Below are 18,939 nucleotides of genomic sequence, written 5' to 3'. Positions count from 1 at the left end.
TTTCTACCTTGTTGAAGAGATTGATTCAATCATTTTAAAGAACTTTCTGCTTCCTAAAATTTTGAAGTAACTCAGTAATCTGAAAACTCCAATTAACTCAGTAAATGGAAACATTAATTCAGATCTTTAAAACACAAATGTTATTGTTCAAACAGAAAATACATATAATTAGTGCAAGCTCTATAATAATATATTAATAGGTTACTCTTTTACCATAAGGATGAAGTAATCTTGTTTTAATCAAATATTCATTTAATTTACTCTCAAAAATTGTTTCCCACAGAATTGAATTCACTTGATTAACTAAAATATTTTTCCAAAGATTTAGCATTACTTTCTAAAATAATGATCTTCCATAAAGAAACCTAAAGAGAACATAAATCAAAAATCTTAGCAGACCCCTCTTCATAAATCATCACTTGGGATCATTTAATGCTTAGTCCATACGTGATAGTTAAAGTCACAGAAATATTTACTTAAAACCATCACTAATTTATCAGGAAACAAAAATGCGTAATTTTACATGATGATCTAGGAAGATGTTGCATGACTCCCTCTCCAACCCGAGAGCAGATGCCAAAACTTCAGAACACTTACGCCTGGCATTGTACATCAAGCCTAGCAATTCTCCTGGGGCCTCCTCACACACATTTGCCTTAACCACTGGCGCCAAGGAGTTAAAAGGTCTGCACATAGATGGTAATCAATTTAGAAGTCAGGGAAGAAAAGAACAAAAAGAAAGCTAACAGGTTTGTGAGTTGGTCTTGTATTTTTAGCAATGAAAAACTAAACTGACCAATGATGCTACACTTTTTTGAAGTCAACATTTAAGTGAAGAAATTCAGAAAAAGAAAATTGGACCAAAATAAGGCTAAAATGCACACATTTTGTGACAACATGAAATGCCACAACGTTATCATTTAAGCTTTAGCTGTGAAACAATGAAGAAAATAATCAGCAAAAGGACGCCAAGTCTTTCAAAAGTAAGCTGTTCACAAAAGACATAAGCATTAGCAAGGAAACATTCTTACCTTGGGCAGGATCAGGTGGACCAAACTCCAGAGAATATCGTAAAATGAAGTTATTGTTCCACACGTAGAGTTGGTTATCTCTAGGATTGTAATCCACTGCAGCAATATACTGGTACTGGTTGGGAAAGGGGACATCTACATATTCTCCTCGGTTTAATCGGGTATTGTAAATGTAATCAATTGCATTCTTGCCTGTTTCACTCTCATTGTCTTGATAAACTGACCTGACCACATAGAGGACTCCGCAGATCATAAAAGCATTTGAGGCAGCACGTTTGTCATAGACAGTCTCCCACGTTGCTTCAAATCGAAGAGTGTATGGATTCAGCTGGCTAATAACTATCATTCCATTGTTCTGTTCCGTGGCATAAATGACCCATAAGCCGTTTTCATCAACTGCTAGGTCGATATCAGTCTTTCCTCCCCATCTATATGGTGAGGTATCATGATAGTTGGCATAGTTAATTATGGCCTCTCCACTCTTAATTCTAGTCCTCAAGTCAAATTTTACAATATTCCTTGTTCTTTCTTTGTTAAAGAAGACAGCACCATCATATACCACAAATCCAGTACCATCTACTCGATTTGGAAGTTTATATGTCGTTGTTTGGCGACTGTTTTGGAAATCTTCTAACGAAGCATATTCTATTAAAGTATCAGTACGATAGGGAGTCCAGGGCATGAAATAAATTTTATCTGCAGCCTGAAGAGGGTCCTTGCACCAAGCACCTGCCTTTTGTTCAGCTTCATATATACATGGTGAGTCCACAATTGCTTTCAGTGTCCCAGGGCACACAAAAACTAACAGTCACAGAGAAAAGACAAGAATTAAGGCTAGTTAAAAACAATTACATGGGCAAACACAAGATTTAATAATCATAAGTCAAAAGAGAAAAATTCGTTTAATTAACATTCAATTTTACCAAAATTTATACTTAAAACAAGTACTACCCCTTTCTTTCCTCAAGTTACCACAATCAATGTACCAGCATACAAAGTGGCCGGGGTTTACTTTCACAAATACAAACCTAAGTTTAAGATCCTTCATAATTGAGCTGGCAATTTACCTTTTTGTTATGTTTTTTTACCTTATAATTTAGTAATTTATGCGCTAAAATTTTGAGGTTTGTGCATAACAGTGTACAAAGTATTTTAGTCCAAACTTTGTACCTTCCCTCCCCTGGCTCACTTCTAAGCTCCCAAAAACAAAACACCAAAATAAAGCAAATAAAACAAAAAACCCAATGTGTAGGCTTATATAGAACTTTTACAGAAGTTAGACTGAAAATAAAGGTGCTTCAGTTGAAGGAACGGAAATATTCGGAAAATGTGATTAGGAACAGAGAAAAGTAAATACGAGGAAAGCAGTGATGAAACGACCAGGAGACCCTGTAACCATGGCATGCTATGGAGAGGGTTCTGGAAGCCAGGCAAGATGACACTTTAATAATAAAATATCCAAGGGTGTCAGAAAAAGAGATAAAGGGTGAAAAAGAAACAGAGAAAGGACAGCTCCCCCTCGGCGACTTCAGAATTTTTTCCCCATCACCAGATTTAGCAGTCATATAATTTCATTGTAAACAGTTGACTTCTTTATGAGGTGCATTTATGAGATCCTGCTGATTATTTTAATGTCAGGAGTGTTGTGGGGGGAGGGAAGGGAGGAGGTAACATCCATAAGGCACATAACAGGGAGCTGGGGTTCAGACTGTATACGTTATTTACCTTTTTGCTCCACTTCTATTTTAAGCATCGGAAGAAAAATAAAAAAAAGTGCAAGGAAAAAAGAAAAAAGATTAAAATAAATTGACTATTAGTCTAAGACTGAATTCGTAATAGACGCTAAATATAGGAAGAATAAGAGCTGCACTACTTTGGATAAAGAGAAACACACAACAGGAGAAAACCTAGCAGGAGAAAGATTCTAAAGTTACATAAAAGAACATGGATCAATCATTTTAGTAGATTAAGGAGGCAATACAAATATGTTGGCATGTTGCTTCACTTAGTGCACCTGAATAAATAATGAAACTCTTCACTAATGCATGGTATACATACTCTTGCCTTTCCAAAGTCACTCAGCATTCTTATCAAGTTTTACTTTATCATATGCATGCTATAGACACAAATGCATGCACAGGTGTATCATCCCCATTTATCTCATCATGTGAACTCATTATTAAATTGCCTAAAATTAGGTAAGCATCACAACAGGAAAATATATTTATAAAAACGGCAACTCAATGTTGGATCTTAGGTCAAATTTACTGAATACTGATGTGGTTACATTCTAACATTTCTTCAAAGATATTTATTCTAAGAAGAAATATATAATTACACATCTCAGTACATGTTTCGACTGTTTTTCTATTATTTTTTATTTCTAGAAAAATCCTTCTTAACCATAAAAACAATGCCTCCTTTTCAGGAATACATAAATCTCCCCACATCTCAATAGAGATTTTGAAAGATGAGGTAAGATTGTGCCCTTTCTTCCCCACTAAGAATTACTAAATTTAATTATTTAGGTTTATATATATACTTTATACTATAAAATTCTTATTAAATTCTCTATATCACATATCTCAAACTTGTAATACTAAGTCTATTAAAAAAAGTAAGCAAAATACATACAAGGAAAAAGCAAGCACAGTAGGCAAGGAGAAAAAGGAAGAAAGAATTATGGTTAGCTTATTATGACATTGTTTACCATCATCAATTTACACAGAAAGCAAGCTAGCATGCAATGACAATCATACAGAGCATTCAAAGCAAGTACCTTGACTCCACAGACCCCATAAAAGGTAAATGCTTTCATAAAACAAACCTGATTAGTAGAGTTACATGAGAAAAAAACCTTCCCTCCAAGAAGTTGAAAGAAATGGATTATGCAGTTAGGAAGTGCGCTATATAAAATTCTTGCTGGTAAATAAGTATTCTAATGATTATAAACCATAAAATACTAGTTTACATTGTATGTAAGCTTTGAAGTATGTTGCCTGAATTTCATCAAATAACCAGATTCATTTCTGTGATTCTCCCTCTTCTCTTACTAAAATGCATTAGAGTGGGCTAATACCGTACCTCCAAACTGATTACTCAAAGATACTGTAGTTGCACATTTCATTAAGATGTCTTAGCTTGATTAATTTTTAAAAATTACAATAATTCATCAAGATTAAATACTGACCTCTTGAATTACCTTAGGGAGAAGCATACCACACAAATACTCTTGACACCGGAATAGCATATAACCTTTCGCAGTAAGACCCCACCTCCCCCATCCAATGTGGGCTATTGAACCACTTTCAGGAAACATACTTGCTCTACAGTGTATAACTCTGACTACATCCGGTAAAAAGAAATTCAGTGCTACTGACATGTAACAATTCACTTTGAAAAAACCACTAGTCCTAAAATTACTCCTCAGTGAACAGCAATATTATACCTGCTTGGAATCAATAACGGAAGGGCGTGGTGGGAAAATGAGGATAAGAGAAATCATTAGTGTTGTGACTGCTCAGACTATATTTATATACAGCTATATTCTTTTCTTTTTTTAAAAGGACGATTTTACTGAAATAAATTAAATGTAAAGGATGGGAATAATACATTTTAAAATGTTACGTATTTAAAACAGAACTTAAAACAAGTTCAATAAAGGATGAAGAAAGTATATTTTGTTTTCTATTAATTGAAAATGACTGGGTTTTATTATTTGATACACTAAAATGACAGTGCAGTTACTGAGCAAAATTTTCAAGAGGGAAGTTTTTGTTCGTTTGTGACTTAACTATCACTTATATTAAAGAAAATAAAGTAAGTATAAATTGTATATAACTTATAATTCTGATGAAAACTGAGAAGTAATAACCAAATGTAAAAATAAAAGTGATTTCACAAAACCTTTGAGGACTGATGTATCACATAACATATGGATGTTTAAAACAAAAGTCCTTACATTATGATTTTTATGAAAACCCAAAGGATAGATGTCTGTCAAATAAGCCAAAATTCTATCCACTCAGAAGAATATAGAAAATACGATAAAATTAATAAAATTAGCATTCTTCATCACATGCCAAATATGTACTGCAACTTGTCTTAAGAGAATGTGTGAATTAATTCATAATAATACATCTACTATTCTATAGAACAAACATAAAAACATGAACCACTAACATCAGGGGAGGACTACATGGATATGCAAGACAATTAATCGACCCAAACAGACTAAAGTCTACGTATTCTGTACCCGAAGTGACACACTATTTCATTTTGAATAATCTCATGTTTATTTATTAACAATAATTTAATCAATAGTAATGGTTATTTTTTCTCATCAAATAAAAGTTGTAGCTAAAATTATGATATAATTTTTATAATTAAATGATAATTTGAAACAAGAGGGTAGAAAAATCAAATCCAAATCCTGCCTGTAGGATATGAAATTGCAATTTGATCATTCTCCTTTATTCTACAAGATCCTTATGACTTCTTTAAACACACATACACATTCAATGACTAACACTTCTGTTAATGACAAAGGATGCCCTGTGACATACATTTTTGACACAGACATTACCTGGCAAGTATAAATGTCACATATAATACATGTGCCTGTCTATACAAAGGGAAACAGACAACAGCATTTCTAGTAGAGTCTGTTGAGTAAATTTATCATAAAATTTTCAGAAATCATGGAAAATTTCTGAAATGTTTTTTAAATGGGAGGAAACCATTTGGGATTCATAAGCCCTTGGAGAATTTGCTCAGGATTGAAACTGGCATAAAGCCAAGTGGTAAGAGAAACACACTATCAGATAACACATAAATGTTATCTGATGGTGATGATTTTTATCCAAGTATACAGTGTAAAGGGGGTATGCAAATGTTACAAAGTACAAAAACACTATTAAAACAAGGGGAAAGTGAAAGCCAGAGGCTTAAAATAAAAGCAAGTGGACGAAATGGGCATAACAGACAGAAGCTTAAAGAAACAGAAGGAGAGGGAAAGAGATAAGGAAGTATACAACCTACAGAAGATCAAACAATCTAAAATGATCCTTTGCTTGAAATGCTAATACTAGCAAAAAACATGCAATTTATAGTGTGTCACTACTGTACAGTATACAGGTATTATAATTACTTCTATTCTTTAGCAAGAAATAGTTAACAAAAAAAGCCATAGACTTATTTCTGCCTCGTGCAAACATCTAGAAAGGTAACAGCAAATTAATTACTGCTTTTTTTTTTTTAAGGATAAAAACTAAAAAGAACAAATACTTCTCTGAGCATAGCTATTTGCAAGTTTAGTGCACAATGTACAATACTTCTGGAGAACTGAAAAAGTAAAATTTTGAAAGTTAGATGTTCCAGAAGATATCCACATTTTCCTTTCTTAAACAGCACAAGAAATAACTTAAGAGTCTGAAAATAATATTTGCTTAACACTGTTCTTGGTCTACAGACTAGGTGACAGGAACTGGCTCCAGAAAGACACAATTCTTGGCCGCTCTGACTGACTCCACTGTCTGGGAATGGATGCTGTATTCCTTTTCTAATTTGAGGACAGAAACCACGCTAAATTCAAGTGAAAGTGCCTTTACGGAACAAAATTTTGGTTAGCTCAAAAGAATACAATGTTCCTCTAGTGGCACAGGAGAATGATTACGTAAGCCACCAACACTACACACAGGAGAAATGATATAAAGATCAGTGCACTCAGTAGGCTTCCGATCCTACAGATGGTATAGAAAATACTGAAAACATAAAAAGCATCCATTTCACAGGAACACAGGAACACAGAGCAGGGATGAAAAGAAAAGATAATCTGTGTTTGGCCTTTAACTGATACACCACAAAAAGCCAATTTATCAAAACTGTGGGCAGAGAAGACAGAGACAGCACCTTCACAGGATGTGTGAGAATGCATTATACATCTATGAGAATTGATAGGTAGGACATATGAATTTATCAGAACTAGAGATCTAGTTTTTGAGGTTCTAGAAAAAGCAATTTCATTATTTAGTTTGAATCCAGTTTTTTTTAGGAGGGAAGTACACAAAAACTATCTCCAATCTAGAAAATTGCCACTAAAGAACTTCTAATTCAAATCCCTGTGAATGAAGGTGATGTGACACTTTTTTTTTTCTAATTTAAAAAGTAAAGAAGACAAAAACTATCAAACAAACTAGCTTATGAAAATCAGTCGTCTAAGATGTTGTTTTTTTCTCTTGAAAGTATAGACTACAATTTAGAACTATGAATTCTGAGATTAGGAGGAAAACCACCCAGAATTAAAGCATTAGCTGAAGCCTACTTATGAAATTTCCAACTGAATTTTAAATACCCCCCTATAGGATCTTACTAAAAATGGATATTGTGCCAAATTAAAAATAGGAATATGTGTAAGGTTTTGTTATGTCTATTTTATTTAGTGTTAAGGTTTCATCGCTGAACCTGGTAAAGAAATTCTCCCTTAAAGACAAGGGAACAAAAAAGGCAGCCTTTGCCTCGGTTACTGCAATGGCAGCTTTTACGAGGCACTGAAGTTACCACAACAGCAGGTAGCCATTCAAGCAGCTCACGATTAAAACCGAAGTCAATTTCTTCTTTAGAAAACTGTGAGCCAAACCAATTTGTCAGCAACTGGTATTGGGCAAAAGTACAGATTTCTATCTGCCCTATTGAATAGCTAATTCAAGTTTGTTTTCTGGAAAAACACTAGCCTTAAAAGCCAAACACTTAAGAACACAGACAGACACTTGGCCAGCATCACACTATGGCTCCCTTCCACACTTCATGAAGCTAATTTGAGGCCTGAGTCTGTTAGTGCTCTGCATGCATAATGGTTTTGTAGGCCATAAACATATGCTTCTTTCACATGTGTAGTCTTTCAGTATCGACGAGGAATGCTGGAGAGAGCGAAGAATACAAACTTCATACTTACTGTAAGGGACACATTCATACTGGACTTCAAGATATTTGTATGTTCCAGGACATGGATCAGGAAATACATCTGACCCAGTAACTACTATACACTGTGTTCGATTGTTGCACCTGGAAAACAAATCACATTTATGTAACATAATAATTTATTTTTACTAAGGAAATATAATAGAGAATTGATTCGTTTTTTCTTCAAGCAACTAGTACCAAAAATCAAAAAGTTCAACTGGGATTAGGTCACTCTACATGATTAAATAAAGAGATACAAAAGTCCTATTTTCTTTATGCTGTAATATTTCTGTATCATGGGTCATGCTAAATTTTAACTTGAAGTGAAAAGAAAATAGCTAACAGTTCTCTATTATTCTACCATACATTTTAACTGGAATTTTTGACATACTCAATCTGTAGTGAAACAAACAAATTACCAGGATACTCGCCATATTTAAAAATTAAAATTATGAAAAATAAAATGGTGCTACAACTGAAGAGAGACATGGAGTCATAAATTGATTAGCTTGTAAGTTTTGACAACACATTAAAATAAAGGAGCAAGCTTTTTAAATTTATCCTCTAAATACAGTTTTGTGTTACATTTTCTATCACAGGCACTTTCTTTTTTTTCTCCCCAAAGCCCCAGTACACAGTTGTATATCCTAGCTGTAAGTCATTCTAGTTCTTCTATGTGGGATCCCTCCACGGCATGGCAAGCAGTGCTTAGGTCCCCGCCCAGGATCTGAACTGGTGAACTCCAGGCCTCCGAAGCAGAGCGTGCAAACTTAACCACTCAGCCACGGGGCCAGCCCCACAGGCACTTTCTATATTCTTGAATACCAGATATCAAGCTAGTAGACTGCACCTGCCATGCTATGGCCTGATAAATGATAGAACACATTCCAAGCATTTAGCACAGTGCCCAGGACACATTCAGTGTCTAAGAACTGTTGTTACTCTTACTATTTTCATAGATTGACATGCTTATACTATCAATATGGTATGATTGTGAACCTTCGTTCTTCTAAATTAGTAATCTCTGAAATACAACGTTAAAAAGAATGTCACTACCACGATGCCTAGAATGTCCTATTTATTACTATCGGAAGTATTTTCTTATTTTTATATTGTCATTAATTCATCAGGATTATTAGAATTAAGTCAGAATTCTAGGCAAGATGATATCTATTTAAGTCCTATGGATAGTCCACATGATCTTTTTATAAGCTTTGTAAAGGCAAGAACTATTTCCCTGTAATTTCACTTGACTACAATCCGTGGAATGTAACGTTTGCAAGGTTTTCATTATATTTTCTGATGGTATGTAAATTAAGAAGGCAAAGCAAGCAGAACAAGAGCATTATAACAAAATTTATTTAACAATTTGAATACCAGACACTCTATAGTGCAGAAAATAACTAGACTATAAAACGGCAAATGAATGAAAAAGCAGCCCTGTTTTTAGCACAACTGTCTAAAGGACAGTGGGAGGAGAACTGTGTTAGAGAGGCGGAGGTATAGTAAGGCATGCACTTTGGAGCCATTTCGACTTAAACCAGGTTGAGTCTTGCTCGAAGAGCAACAAGACCTGAAAACTTCTACAGGATCTAACAGGTAAATTTTATAGGTCAAGGTATAATATAATGGACTTCAAGCAAAAGTCTTACATATTAAATAAATTATAACTAATATTGCTTGTGCAAATACTAATGGTGTTTCATCATGATTAATCTATAATACTGTATTCCCCATTTTTTTAAAAACATACCACAGAAAATAATTTTCAAGAGCATGGATAAGGTAACTGGTGCAGCGTTACATTCCAAAGCAACATCATTTTTTATTCTCATTATTCTTTCTCTTAAATTGGTACAATCATTTGAAGAAATCTGCTGATGTTTTTCTGTTTAGTGTAAATGAATTATTTTTACATGAATCACAGAACCAATTTTATATCCTAAAATTTTAAACAGCAGATGGATTTAAGATTTCTCAATAGGTCAATGTCTAATGTTTCAACTAATGTTTCACTTTCTTCTTTCTTAAATTTTATAGCAACACGAGAGTTCATTGATTTTTTTTAGTTCCTTGATCTCCCAGGAATTCTCAGTGACTAACCTGGTCTCCATCAAAAACTAAAGTTCTGGGGCCGGCCTGGTGGCACAGTGGTTAAGTTCAAATGTTCCACTTTGGTGGCCCACGGTTCACAGGTTCCGATGCTGGGCATGGACCTACAAACTGCTCAGCAAGCCATGCTGCGGCAGTGTCCCGCATACAAAATAGAGGAAGATTGGCAGAGATGGTAGCTCAGCAACAATCTTCCTCAACCAAAAAGAGGAGGAAGGGCGACACATGTTAGCTCGGGGCAATCTTCCTCACCAAAAAAACCCCACCAGAAACTAAAGTTCTTTTATTTCCTTCCTTGCATTTATGCATACCTACAAGGATCCCCCCTTTATTTCACTCTCACATCTTTCAGAAACAAAGAAATCAAAACTCCTGTGAGTTAGATATCCCTTCTATAATATTCCCTTAGGTACAGATTTGACAGCCACCCAACAGAACTCTGCCATGTAGTAAATGGTTTTTAAATAAATCTGAAATATATTCATGATAGAAATCCCATAAAATAACAATTCCACTCGTGAGTAAACTTTTCACATAGTTCATCACCCCCCCCGCCCCCCACTGTAGCCTCCTCTCATACCACCAAACCAGAACGAGGTGGGAGAGACAGGGGATAGTGCTCAAGGTCCAAATGGACCAGGAACGTGACGAACTTTGAACCAACGTGGAGAAGGATGTAGCTCAAAGGATTTGGGAATTCATGTATCATTTTTCAAAAATTAAGAATACACTGAAGATTATCCAATTTTTTTCCCACTAGAAGATCAAATGAATATATATGATTTTAATATGGGATTTAAAATATCTTTTATTCCCTATTTTTCAATGTCACAGTATGTTTGTAAGAAGAATACAAGGGATAAGCATTCATATTGTTTAAAAGACCAACACCGTACAATGACAAATAATTGCTCATATTTACTCTTTTTCTGAACTTTAGTCATCGGACCACAATTACAATTCAAATAAACGTCAAAGCAATTACACAATTTATATCAACTACATAATTTTTATTCCTTTTAATAATCACATTGTACACAGCATTCACTTTAAGACAGCAAAAAGTGATAATTCTAGGGCTCTATTCTTAAGTAAAACTGAAGGTAAGGAGATTTAATGGAGTTGCTATAAATAAAATTACACAGATTTCTAGAATTCACAGCCTCCCAAGATGTCACAAATGTTCACTTTTATATATCAAAAGTGCAAGAAATTAATCTTGAGAAAAAAAGGACTTCAGGGGCTAATAGGAAAGGGTCAGCAAGAGGAACGCAAAAGTCTAAGACTATCCGATTTGCATACCAGTATCTTGATTCATGGAAAAGAAACCCTAAGTTTTTAGAGGACTAAATGATGAAAATAAAAATTCAGACTATGTACATTCCTTTATGAACTAAGCAAGTAGCTTTAAGTTTCCAAATACAGTTAAGCGTGGGGACACAGGGGAAAAGAAATACCAGTGTGAGCTGTTAGTACTAAGAAAAATCTGAAAATTCTTTAACGGATATACTGTTGGTAAGATTCTAAAACCATAAACTGCTATCATTTAAGAAGTTAGGGAAATAGAAAGCAATTAGCCACAGAAGCAAAGTAAATACCCACCAACTGTTCTGCTTCAAGTTTGCATTCTAATGAAAATGAAAAGGCACAACTAAGCCAAGAAAGGAAAGGTATTCAGTTGTTTGTATTCTCAGCCCCGTGCAATGTTCCTGGCATGATTTTTCTCCCTCTTCCCCCACAGAAAAAGATTTCTTTATCAGTAAAGTCATGGTTGTATTAACAATTAAATTATCAGTATATTTTGGTAATACTACACAGATTCATTATGTTAAAAATCTACACTTTTTTAGATGTTAAACATAAAAATTGAGATGAATGAGAACACAGAAGAGAAATTGTTTTTTAAATAGGTGGACCTTTGATTACAACTTGAAGGAAATACAAGTTCAATTAATTAATTACTGTTCATCAAAAAGAAAATGGATACTAGATATATTTTAAACACTTCAACTTCTAAATAATCTCATTTTATTTTGTATTTGCAGAGATGAGTTAGGAAAGTTAAAGCACTGGTTCTCAAAAAGCGGTCCTCAGACCAGCAGCACCAGCATCAACTGGGAACTGGTTAGAAATGCATTCTCACACCCCAAGCAAGAGCAACAGTCTCAGAAACTCCGGAGGTGAGCACCAACAATCTGTGGTTGACCTCTCTCTGCAGGTGATTCTGATGCAGGACAACCACTGGATTAAAACAAGACAGGTTTACATACTTGAGCAAAGAAACGCCTGCTTTTTTCCTCCATAAATCTTAATGCCAATACAAGTGAAATAGAAACTCATTAAGCGATGAGCATGATTTTTGCAGCAGACACATAATAAGAGTTTACAATGTTAACATGTCTTCTCTTGCTAATTTTAATCATAAGAATCAAGGGTTTTAGTTGCTCTAATTTTGAGCAAGTAGGCTAGTTATTTATAAATTCTGAACACAGGGGATCTAAATAAGTACAATTTCTAAGTACATGTATGCATCGCATGTAAGCCCATTTTTAACAACAGAGAGAAAGTATATTCTTTTCCGAAATATTTGCTAGCTAATGAAAATTTATAACACTAAATAAATCTGGAAATAAAATTTTTGACATTCTGTGAAAATATACTATGTTCCCTAGAAGAAGGATGTCATTAAAAATAACCACAAAGAAGATCCACGGTAATCACTGCAAATTTTTCTATATTCAATCTTTGATTTATTTATTCAGATAAATTTTAATAAAGTGGCACAACTACGGGAAGACAATTAATGTAATATATAATTATTTTTAGAGAGAACTCCAGAGGCATAAAGCAGCTCTTGCAAATAACAGCTAAGCAGTTTCTGGGGTATAGTATACGATTTAAGACCACCTAGGAAATAAATGTAAAAGGACATAAGCACCCTGTCTCAAATTCTAAACATTAATCATTTTTAATATTCTAACCACATTCCCAAAAGTTAGCACGTATAGACCAAAGGCTAACCATTATTTCATATCACTGGGTTAAAAGCACTACCAAATAATATCACCTATATATTATTTCTATACATTATTTTAGGTTGCAACTTTCTGACTATCAAATTAAATATTTCTTCCTCTAATTTTCTTACTAATCTAAAATATACATATAATACAACACTTATCCTGAGAATTCCATACATTAACTAAAATAAATCCAATAGTAAATGCTTTGTAAAATTATCAAGTTCAAACACTAGAATAAAAGTATTATTTCTGACATAAATATTCATAAAACTTATATTTTAATCATAAAACCCATCAACCACAACAAAGGAAATCCTAAATCCTGTTTAATAGGCCATAAAGCTGCTTTATGTAAATGGAGCAAAAAAACCTGAATTTTTAAAATTATTTTAAAACTCATTGCTATAAGTCTTTCTCCTCTAAACGGGAAAAATTCTATTTAGAAATGAAGCCAAATGTATATCTCAAAAGTTGAAGAAAATAAGACTGCACAATTTTGGAGATTAATAGCTTGTTAATTTACTTCTTATGCACAGGAGAATACCAATATATTTACTTATTAGCAAAATTTAGAGTGTAACATTTGAAGTCAGTGATATTGTCCAGGTTTGTGCAAAATATGTAAGAGAAAAATACTTTTAAGGAATATCTAATGAATCTCTTAACTATCACAATTAGCAGATGGTAGAAAGTTAAGAGTACTAAAAACAGTATATTTTATCTTCCAGATGTAATCAATGTTCTCAGGCTTCAATATTAACTTTTAAGCTATTCACAATATTTTTTGAAATTAAGATAAATGTTGCCAAGAAAAACGTGTAATTGATGAAAAGGCATTTTATAAATGTGTATTATCAATAATTTACATACTAGTATATGGAAATTACCTAGAAATTGCCTTGTACAGATTAACAGCAGAAGTTTGAAGAAATATTATCTTCTATTTTGGGGACAGTAGCACTTCATCACTAATGAAATAATAATAATGCAAACTATTAATATGTTGCTTTTCCTTAATCTTTTAAAGCTGTAAATGAAAGAAGGCACAATGAGCACATTACTTATTATAATCTGAGAATAAATTGTATAAAAATCAACAATACAGCATATCGTTTGACTCTGTTCAGAAGCAAAATCATTTGCTAGTTGAGATTAGTGCTTAAAAAGCAGAGGCTTTAGAATCAGAAAGATTTGGGATTTGAGTTCCAGCTCAGCTGCTCACTTAACTGTGAGTCCACAAGCAATGTATTAAACCCCTCAGCCTTAGCTTTCTCATCTGTAAAACATAATTCTTCAGAAGTTTGTCATTAGGTTAAATGGGATAATACAGGCAAATTCTTTGCACAATCCCTCAGTAAATATGAATTACCAACAACAAAAATATCAGTAATAACAATAAGTACTCCCTATATAAGATGGACATAGATTTGCAAACCTTAAAGGGACAGAACGTTTTTATTCTTCCAGAGTAGCTCTTAGACTGTGCAGAGGATTTTCTGCGTACAGCTTTAAAAACAGGCTGAACTACTCATGCAAATTTGTTTCCTTTCCAAATCTAATCTTGAATTGTACAATGCCTAACAAATTGCTTTTACTCTTCTTTTGATTATCTTATGCTCATTATTACACTTTACCAAGTGCAAAGTATGGAGATGAGATTCCATGTGTAATCTATTGTGAGAGGTGTTTTAATCAATACTCTTGTTCTGCTGATTAAGCAGGGGCTTCTGTTTTGGCAAGATAACATTAGTTTCTCCAGTCGTGCTCCAAAAACCATTGGGAATCTTCAGCAGATCATTAGATATGCTACAATAAAGCTTAGGCACATTCTCTTTTCTTCCTTAAATTACTTCTTCACTGTCCCGTCATTCGTCGTCTCGATGGCACTACATTAGCATTGCATCTCCCCTGAAACCTGCACAAGGGCTATGTCTCCAGGCCATAGGATGCCATTTTCAATGAGGCTTCTGCTTGAAAATATAAATTAAGAAAATTTCATTATCTCCTGCCAGGGGCCATTTTTCACCACAGTTCTAAGGAAGATTAAAAATGCAAAATCTACCGACTTGAACAAATACTCCAGCATTCAACAGAAAAGCTCAGTATATGACGACAGAAACTAAAAATTACTGTTTGCCAAATTTGGAGTCATCCTCTAGAATTAGCCCAATTCTTTATTGAGTCTGTATGTTCAGTGAAGATTGTTTCAGCACTTTCAGTCTCTAAGTGGCATCTGTTATTTTTTAAACTCAATTATAAAATACTAGCAATAATAGGTCTGTTTCTTTCCTGAGTTACCTTCTGTCTTAGTTAAAACGACTCACTTTTTGGAGATGAAATAAGTGCTTTCAAGTTACCAGGGTAACATGTAATGATACTTCTTTGCAAAGTGCTAAATATAAGTAGAGCATTCACAGGAGTGCCCTGGAAGACTTTAAACCATATCCACACGGAGAATTATATCTTAGTAAATGAATAGAACATCTACAGTTGAATTACTGCAAGATGAATCCATTCTCTAATTAATGGACTAGAAACGATACTCACTCTCAAGCCTCAATTACTAAAAAAAAAGGTATTATATGTCAGTAAGTACATTTTATTCTATTCAAGTACACAAGTTTAAAAATTTCAGAAACCTTACCACAAGGGGCAAAAAAGAAAAAGAACGCTGTCAACCTGTAAATTCGTATTGGAGGTGATTATGTGCCTGGCACGTAAGAGAAATTTAGTAATTGTTTTTGAATGAATGAAATAATGATGAATGGTTAACTTGGCTATTTCTGCTTATAAATAAACAGTTAGTAGAAAGTAAATACCAGACATCCAATTCTGTTTCAACCAACTGTACCTGATTCTCAAACAATTCTGTCAATTTGGACATAGTTTTGTACCATGAAACCAATAATACAAGACTTACGAGACACATCTATTTAAGGGGCAGGGGAAAAAACTACCCTTTAGCTTCCAAATCAATTCTTCATACACCAACAATTCCAAATAACCAAGAAATGTAGTACTCTAGGCACTAAACCTCCTGTCTTTTTGAGTCCAAATTTAGAAAAAAAATTTTAAACACATAGCAGATGACCTTAAAACATGAATAGGTGAGTCCCAATGCAAATAGATTTTTTCAACCAAAGTAATCAAATAAACCGAAGGGATAAAAAGCTGTCACGCTCCACCATACAAGGTTACAATCATCCTCACAAATGAAAGAGGGACACTGACTTGCACGTTATTATCAAACTTTTATTTTTTTATTGTATGATGAAATGCTCTTTTGTCATCTAAACTTCTGTTCTGTAGAGCTAAGGAAAGTGGGTCTTGCTTTCTTTAAATATTTATTAATGATGATTTGTGAGCCTAACTAATTGCTAGGTAAACATAACATTAGGAAGCTAAATGGTGTGTAATTAATATGGTAAAAAAAGGAGGTGCTCTATAGTAATGTTCCCATTTGTCACATAACTGTTCTCATAATTTATTTAATAATTTGTACATTCTAAAAGATTTCTATCCATCATATAGTATTTAATTCTTTAGCCATGTTAGGATATTATACTCCAAGCATCATAGAATATTGTGTTACTTAAAGTATTTTAAAATCCTTAAAATAAAGTTGAATTATTGAAATAAAGTTACTAGCAGAATCTCTAGGAGAATATGCTTGAATACTGCGACATGCACAGATACATAATTAGGAAAAACTAAATAATATAATTTCTATTCCATTCAGTTTTATATATATTGATGTTTTCAAAAATTTTAAATATAATCCTGATTCTTTAAAAATTGCAACTGTGATTAAATCTTTGCAACTGTATTTGAAAAAAAGCACAGAAAAGCCAATTTATTATTTAATAACTACAAGCAAAACTGCAAAATATCTTTCTGTATTATAAATACATAAACTGAAAACTACTTGACTGAAAAAGTATAAAGTATCTAAGAGAAAGAGAAAACCCCCCAAAATAAATAAGCAACTATCAAATAAGCTACAGCAAGTCAACAAAAGCTTCACATAAAAGTCCTGTTTCTTCATGTCCAGAAAGCTGTCATTCTACTTTTCACCATGTTGAAAACAGAAATAACACCAAAGTGGTTATCTTCCATAATCAGTTTGAGTAACATATTAAGTCAGAAATTATAGTCACAATGTATGCATGCCTTAATATTTATATTAAATATTTAATATTCATAGTTAAATTTGTATCTAAGAAACCTAAAAATTTCCTCAAAAATTCGCATTAATTACTAAGATAAGCATTTTGAAATGGCAACGCCGATTTGCTAAAAACAACTTCCTATGTTTTAGAAACCTTTGAAATTCCTTGCAGTTTTTACTGGACCTTGGGGTCAGTTTAATGCAAATTAGGCTTGACTCACTCAGAGCCTTATTAATCCAGTACAAAATCTCTTGTTTGCAGAAATGCACATTCAACATAAATGTACTTGCTTTTATTAGCAAAATAAGAAGTATTTATTTACAAAGCATGCCACTGAGACTAAATTTCATTCACAGGGTCATCAGGTCTAACTACTTAATGAAAGGAACAAGAAAATTTAAGTGGAGATAAAAACTATAAAATTTTGAAATATTTTAAAAATATCACTTCTGTGACCAAATTTAAGACCTCCCCTTTTAATAATTCAAAAAATTATTATGACCTGTATCAATTAGGAGCAATTATTTATAAAAATGTTAACCGACTACAGTGTGCACTTGCAGCAACGATCACATTTTTAACAAGGGAAATGGGAAATCGCTATGGGATGCCCTAGTTAGATTAAATTAGCAAGAAACTTGTTACCAGACCATATAAAAGACACAGTGTAATAAGACATGACCTTGCAGAGCCTCGGAGCCAATCTGTGATGTTTTTCCTTCCTATAACCCTTGCTAATTATCTGCAAAGTTACAGACCCTTTTGTTGTGGGTTATTTTTCTTCAAATTGTGAGGGGATTTTTGGTTTCTAAATATTTAATTAGTCTTGCTATGATATGAGAATTGTTGTACATGCCAAGCATTTCGATTTTCATATTCTATTCCTTCCAATTATCCTCAGATTTAGATTGGTCATCCCAACCCGTTTCCTTTTGTAATTATTTACTTCTTAAAGATCATTCTGTGAAGAAATATTTTCACCCTTATGGCTCTTCTTTTCCACAAATGGCTTTTCTGGTCCGTTAATTACCCGCTCTGAGGATTAGAGTTTGAAATAATGCAAAAGAACCTGCAACTAAAAGGAGTTTTGGAGGGCAAAATTGAGTGAACTAGATTTTTGTTGTTGCTATGTTAAATTCACCTTAAAGATTACTCCCTAGGTTTGGATATGGTTTTAATAAACAAAAAAACTATGCCATAAATATTTTTTCTGCCTCCCAAGATGTTTGATGGGGTGTCATTTAGTTAGTATTAAAAAATCTATGCATCTAAAAGAAACTAATTTCTAATCTAATTGAAAGCTAATATAACGTCCTCTTTTACAGACCTCACTGTGATTACAGCACAGAAATAAATGTCCACAGAAATTCCTGTACAAATCAAACTGAAAGCATAGAAATAAAATCAGAAGACTTTTGGTAGTGTGGCTTTTTAAAATTTTCCATCTATGCAAAATTTAAGACAAAGTACTACTTTTTTGTTAAAGTATTTAATCAATTCAGGAAAATTTTTTCACTTTTTATTAAAATAACTACATTCTGCAAGTGCCTTTTTTTCCATCAAGAGGCAAGAAAGCACTGCTGCTCTTTACCCAAGGTGAATTCTTTTGCTACTAAAATTTTTCACAATTTTTGTACTATTATC

The 18,939-nt window shown here is 33.3% G+C and overlaps 1 protein-coding gene across 23 annotated transcripts in view; it reads right to left on the bottom strand.

Moving 5' to 3' along the window:
- ADGRL2 (adhesion G protein-coupled receptor L2) overlaps window positions 1–18,939 on the bottom strand; it is a 594,466-nt gene that overhangs the window by 47,175 nt on the left and 528,352 nt on the right. For all 23 annotated transcript variants that reach the window (XM_070486667.1, XM_070486675.1, XM_070486671.1 and 20 more), the window contains 2 exons: window positions 7,984–8,093; window positions 1,032–1,832 (listed from right to left, as the gene is read on the bottom strand). In XM_070486667.1, coding sequence (XP_070342768.1) covers window positions 1,032–1,832; window positions 7,984–8,093 — 911 coding nt within the window. The remainder of the gene's footprint in view (window positions 1–1,031; window positions 1,833–7,983; window positions 8,094–18,939) is intronic.

Source organism: Equus asinus, chromosome 16, assembly GCF_041296235.1.
Source record: "Equus asinus isolate D_3611 breed Donkey chromosome 16, EquAss-T2T_v2, whole genome shotgun sequence".
NCBI classification, from domain to species: domain Eukaryota; kingdom Metazoa; phylum Chordata; class Mammalia; order Perissodactyla; family Equidae; genus Equus; species Equus asinus.
Note: the sequence above shows the minus strand (reverse complement) of the source record. Positions and strands in the feature narration are given on the sequence as shown.